Consider the following 6,750-nt stretch of genomic DNA (forward strand, 5'->3'; position numbering starts at 1 on the left):
ACAATGAATTTTTACACATAAATTTATGCTCCGCATCGAAAATTTTGGATTCAGACGAACCCGGGCTTTCAATTGTTGCATCTGCCCCTGAATGCATAGGCGTTGTGTACGACGTGTTGATTTTTTCATGACAACTTGCAGAGTATCACCACATTTGTAATCCATGCACCAAAAACATTGTATACTTTCCCCCGTCACGAGAATTGCGTTAATCTCGATGACAAACTGAATTTCAAGTAAGGTAAAGCAAACACTTTGCATTGCTCCGCCACTATAAATACTCCTACTGTAAAGGCACTAGGAACTCAGATTGCTAAGCTTAAACAACTGAGATATTCAAGCATGGCTAGATCATCCCAAGGAAAGGTGATAACTATTCTTAGCATTGATGGTGGAGGTGTTAGAGGGATCATTCCCGGTACAATTCTTGCTTTTCTTGAATCCCAATTCCAGGTTAGTTAACACGCATACATATATATATATACTGTACTTTCTTATAAAGAATATATGTCTACCTGTACACTTTAATTTATAACAGATCTCAGGCTTGATACAGAAAGCTAGCTGCCTTGTAGGTTAATTTAGTCTAATAGTATAAAAATTCTTTACATTATGAACTTATTGTAGGATTGCGTATAGGTGTTCGTAACACGCAGCGGAAGACAATAACAATCCTAGACAGATCTTTTCGTGTTTAAAAATTTATTAACATGTCAATAGATCGGATCTAAGACGTACCTGGTGAAGAAAGTCTCGTTTCAAATTCTTCGATAGTGCGAAGACTCTATGCGTATCCATACCGAGGCCGATCCTTACTATCAACTCTATGATCAATGAAATCCGTGAACAAATTGAACGAAAATTACTATGCTGAAATTCTTCTCAAAGTTTCAGCCCGAAAGTAAAAGAAGAAAACTAATTTTCTTATAAAGAATAGTTCTTGACTTTTTGCGGCACACTTACACGCTTTTTTCACACACCTCATGTTTAGGACTAATAGGTATTTATTATAGTACCAATTAATAATTCATTCCCAAAAGGTTTAGGAAAATTTGAGGCGGTGACCTACTGTAGCACAAGACCAAATTTGGACTTCTCCACAATTTTCATATGGAAAACAAATCTCATCCCTAGCGACAATTAACGAGGCACGCAGCAACGACAAACTTTTCCTTTTGTCTTGTTGTGCCCACATAGTATGTATGCATGCATGCATGCATGGATGGATGGATGGATGGATGGATGGATGGATGGATGGATGGATGGATGGATGGATGGATGCATGCATGCATGCATGCATGTATATATATATAATGATAATTAGTTTATCCAATGGTTAGTCAAGAAATATAATTCAATTTACTATTCCAAATAGAAAATCAATTTATTCACAATATTAATTATATCCTCTGTGCTAGCAAAGAATATAATAATATTTCATTTGGACTAATAATTTAATATATTTGACTAATTAAATTCTTTAATTTAATTATCAAATAATAAAATAATTAATCCTTTAGCAAAGATCAGAACACTCGTTAGTGTGCGACCCCATAGGTTCAATACTAAGCCGGTAGTAAATTGATCACATCAATATACTAATCAAGGGTGGCGTCTAGCAACACTCCTTAACGACCGGATAGAATGAAGTATACAATTTACTCTCAAGAACCAGTAGAAGAATAATGTAGTAATTCCTTCCGTCCTTATAGCTCTGAGTCACCCTAGGATATGGTTCAACTGTCAAATCCTAATAGGCGATCAACTATGTGTTCATGTCAAATATAATCGACCATCGAATGACCTAAGAAACTCATTTCTTCTTTCATTCAATTGCCCTGGCCAAGGTCTTGATTTGGTCGTTTATAATTCATGACAACATGGAGCTTAAACTCATTACCAAGAGTTGACAGATTCCATCTTGATCATTCACTAATTCTACAAGCATTTAATCGTACCCAATATCCTTTTCAACTATCGCCCTAGGGCCATAGGTGTCTGGTATCAAAACACAATAAATAACTTGTCAATTACTATGACGATCTCATGTCAAAGGAATATCTTACATCACATTCTTCAAGAGAATATCCTATTGACAGTTTATGGTAATTCTAACCATTAAGAATTATCCAATGAGTCGGTTCAATGATCATATCTCTATATGCATCATCTATTTATGTAATTTAGTTAATGAGATCAACTAATCTTTATCCCATAAAGACGATCACATAAATATTGATCTAACCGGATTACTAATGTCCAAATTAATAATCTTACGATCAAGACCAAATTTAGATTAAATTAAAAGAAACTTTACTCTCATTATCATGATCTCCATCACAATGTCAAGTCTCAAAATTTAATCAAGGACCTTATCAAATTAATCAAGCAATTAATAACAATGATAAAAGAATATCAAATGCCATACATATTTTATATCAAATAACGTTCACAAAATTATGTTCAAATCATCAAATATGATATTGGATCTAGGGCATATCTACCATATCCCTAACACTTATGTCTCGTACATATTCCAAAATTCCCTAAATAATTATGGTACGAGTTATGTACATTTTTCCACAGAAACTTGACGGAAGTGATGCTAGGATCGCAGACTACTTTGACTACATAGCAGGGACAAGCACTGGAGGTTTAGTTACCGCAATGTTAACTACCCCAAATGAAAAGAATCGACCTTTATTTCGTGCAGATGAAATTACTGAATTCTATCTGAAGGAGAGCCCACATATATTCCCGCAAGATAAAGCAAAGCCCCGGTATGCATCAAATTTGCATTAATTTAACCAGGTCTAAAACTCTGCTTATTTATCGTGTGCCCTCTACATGCAGGTTTAGCATTCCCGGCTGGGATACTGTAGTTAATTGGGTTAAGGACCTTTACAACAGATATCTTGGCCCTGTATACCATAGTGCCGAAAAAATTGTTGATTGGATCGAGTCCATGTTGTTTCGTCCTAAATATGATGGAGAGTATTTGCGTGGGAAAATCAAGAATATGATTGGAGATCGAAAGCTTAGCCAAACACTAACTAACGTTGTCATTCCTGCCTTTGATGTTCATGAGTTTCAGCCAGTTATCTTTTCATCTTTACAGGTCATTTTAATTTTCTTTTGGTTATAATTATCCCTGCTTAATTTTCTTCATTAATGATGGATGATTTATTTTACCACTTGACATTATACAGGCGAAAGGGGACGATTCAAAGGATTGTCTACTAGCAGATGTTTGCATCTCTACATCTGCAGCACCATATTACCTTCCTCCTTATCATTTTGAAGTTAAGTCGTCCAAAGGTACCAAAATATATAACACCGTCGATGGTGGTGTTGCGGCCAATAACCCTGTAAGTTACAATTGTGTACACAGTCATATATAATCATTTTACAACATCACTATTAATTGACAAATAAAATTGTACCAAAGACTTTGCTAGCAATACGAGAAGCAACACAAGAGATGTGGAGAAGTTCATCATCAAGTAACAGAGCTATAGATGATGTTACATTTGTTATACTTTCACTGGGCACTGGATCAGCAAAAGGGGTTCTAAAATTAGACGTTGATGACGGTAAGACGTGGGGATTGGTCAATTGGTTTTTGGGGCCAGGAGATAGCACTCCCCTCATTGATGTTTTTGAGTCTGCCTTGAGTGATATGGCTGATATTTATACATCTATGTTCCTACATGGCACTCCTTCAAATGATACTTACCTCAGGATTCAGGTACTAAAATGTATTGCTGTCTCTTCCATTTTATACGATGGTATTTATTAGATAATGAATTTAAGACAGATTTTTGACACTTATCAAAAGTACCTTAGAACTTGTAATCTTACGCATGTCATGTTCTAACTATAAAAGCATGTCACCAAGGATGAAATCAGTAGGTTAAAGTTTGAAAGTTTTTAAATACAAAAACGTGTCATTCATTCCAAGATTCTTTTGTCAAATATTTCCTGTTTGTCTTTCTGAAATGGATCGGAACATTATTGATCATCAGATTGATGGGTTGAAGTATGAAGATACAATGACTGACAATGCAAAAGAAGAAAATCTGAGCAACTTGGTGGATATATCAAATGACCTGTTGAAGCGCCCTGTTTCTTCCGTCAACTTCGAAACTGGTTTTTATGAACCCATCTCAGACAAGCGCAAACCTGTAGGAAAAGCCGATTGGACCAACGAAATGGCTCTCGTTGAGTAAGTTCACCTTTTACAAGTACACATTAATTAATATCATCTTTAATTTGCAAATAATCTGATTTTCCTGTTTCTCTTGGGTTTGTAGGTTGGCAAAAAAATTGTCAGATCAGAGAAAGCTCCGCCTCAAACAAAAGGCTTGAGCAATCCCGTTGTAGTGCTGAAGCTCTAGGTTAATTGCTGGAGACTTTGAAAATAAATACTCTGGCTAGCTTTAGGTGTCTAACATCTCTTTGTTTTAGACTGTAATTGCCGGATGATAATAAACTTAAAAGTTTAATGCTGAAATAAGATAGTATCTCTTTGTTTAAAGGCAAATGATGAACATCTCTGCACCTGTTGAGGCTTTTTGTTTTTCTTTTGTATTTACTTCTTACTTTTTGTTTATATGATTGAACTGCAAATTTTACAGTGAATTGGGAAATAATATTTTCTCATCCCCTTCTCCTCCAAAAAATAAGCTACTTAAGACTTGGAAAGTAATGCCAAAACATTTTTTTGGCTCAGTCACAAGTCACAACAAAGTTTTAGAATTTGGCGAATAAGAAAGCAATGGCATATCTCCTCTCCCTTTTACACATGATTGGAGAATTAAACAAGATAATTGAATATTTCTTCTGCACCTAAATGGGAGGAATAAACTTGATAAATCCCATGTCTCTAAATGCCAAAAAGATATATGAGAAAAATCTCATAAAACCCTAGGTATTGGCTAAAGTTGAAGCTATTGACTGAATTCATTTTGGATTTAAGTTTTGCAACTGACAGTATAAAAAACTTTTATACTATCAGTGCAATTCAATTGGTTTTTAGTAAGTTATCAATTTGAGTCGAGGGTTTATTGGAAACAACATATCTATCCTCACAAGATAGGGTAAGGTCTGCGTACACACCACTCTCCCCAGATCCAACGCTATGGGATAATACTGAGTATGTTATTTTTGTTGTAAGTTATCAATTTATTTTTCAGGTTACTATATCAGACTTGATATAAAAAGTTACCTATTATTGTATCAATTTTGCTTGATGGTGTAAAAAATTCATTAACTGTCAGTCCACAAAACTTAAAACCTTTTTTATTTTGGAACCCTAGGAAAACTCGTAGCCGCTACAACCTCTGCCACAACCTCTGTCCTTCGGGTGAGCACTTTGAGGTGAGCACTCTGTGCGCACTAGATACCCCCACTGTGTAGTAGCCCGCAAACCACACAATTGAGGTGGCTCAGACCTAGGGGCCATTGAGGTGGTTCGAACTTGCGTCAGCCTGTGTGGACAGTGCCCTCCAAACCCAACTGGGCCGTCCCTTCGGGACTAAAACCGTTTTTTCCTAAGCATCTTTTGCCTATCCCCAATTAGACAGATGAGGCACTTTATGGCCGGCTGATAAGAAGGATATTTTGGAAGTTTAGTGGATAATGGCATCAAGGAAAGAAAGGAATAGCAATGGTGTTATTCTTGTTTCTTGAATGCCTTTAGGTTCGGTTTAGAATCTATGCCCAAGCTTTGCGCTAAGTTGCAACCAATACCGTTAAATCTTGGTTTCTTAAATGTTATATATTCACATTTCACTACAAGCCTACAAGTTGTAACATCAAAGTAAACCAACAAAATTCAACTTATTAACAATGTCGAATACTACTATAAGTTTCCTCTATTTTCGTTTCAACAGTTTTAGAAAGTCATCGTCCAAATCTAGCCCATCATTTAACCTGTCAAAGGTAAAGAAAACGCCAACCATGTCGTTGCCTAATTTCCGTCCAAAAGAGGAGGAAATGAAAAGGGTGTTTGACAAATTTGACACCAACAAAGATGGAAAGATCTCAAAAGAAGAATACAAATCAGCCATGAAGATGATGAGAGTGGAGAAAATACGAAAACTTATGACGTTGGCGATGCATTTCAGGCTGCAGATACTGATGGGGATGGGTTCATTAATTTTGAGGAGTTCATGAGAGTGCAGAATCTTGAAGGTGGTGTGAATCCAACTGATATTAAAAGCGCATTCAAGGCATTTGATTTGGATGGTGATGGCAAAATTAGTGCAGACGAATTGTTGCAGGTTCAGCGAATGCTAGGAGAAAAATGTAGCTTGGAGAATTGCAAGAAAATGGTGAGAGGTGTTGACGCCAATGGGGATGGACTTATAGATATGGACGAATTTGTGACCATGATGACGCGCACCATGAAACTAGTCTAGAGTCCAGGGATCGATTCACTCTGTGTAGATTGATTTACTTTCTTCACATTTGCTTTGTTTGCAATAAATATCCTGTTTACTGATATTTAAGTTCTTATGCTAGTTGAATTTCAAAAAGAACTCCCAAGAAAGATATAGAGGTTCTATTGTAGCAATATCATTTTAAATTACTATGATCTTATTCTGAACCAGAAGTGATCCCCTTGACTTGCAAAATTAAGTAACAAATCTGCCAGTAAATTAGTTTGTCACTGTTTATTGGCCTTAGCAACCAAAAACACAGTGAAATCAGGAGCCATAACATTCTTAATGTCCTTCTAATGCGAAT

The 6,750-nt window shown here is 36.0% G+C and overlaps 1 protein-coding gene and 1 pseudogene across 1 annotated transcript; both read left to right on the forward strand.

Annotated features, from left to right (window-relative positions):
- Positions 1-294: 294 nt before the first annotated feature.
- On the forward strand, positions 295-4,562 carry LOC107787967 (patatin-like protein 2). Its single transcript, XM_016609596.2, has 7 exons — positions 295-453; positions 2,587-2,780; positions 2,854-3,118; positions 3,210-3,368; positions 3,449-3,748; positions 4,026-4,225; positions 4,314-4,562. Exons 1-7 carry the CDS (start codon positions 343-345, stop codon positions 4,366-4,368), a joined length of 1,284 nt encoding a protein of 427 aa, XP_016465082.1. The 5' UTR covers positions 295-342; the 3' UTR covers positions 4,369-4,562.
- Positions 4,563-5,561: 999 nt separating this feature from the next.
- LOC107787966 (calmodulin-like protein 30) lies at positions 5,562-6,505 on the forward strand (annotated as a pseudogene).
- The last annotated feature ends 245 nt before the right edge of the window (positions 6,506-6,750 follow it).

The sequence above is a fragment of the Nicotiana tabacum genome, chromosome 3 (assembly GCF_000715075.1).
Source record: "Nicotiana tabacum cultivar K326 chromosome 3, ASM71507v2, whole genome shotgun sequence".
NCBI lineage: Eukaryota > Viridiplantae > Streptophyta > Magnoliopsida > Solanales > Solanaceae > Nicotiana > Nicotiana tabacum.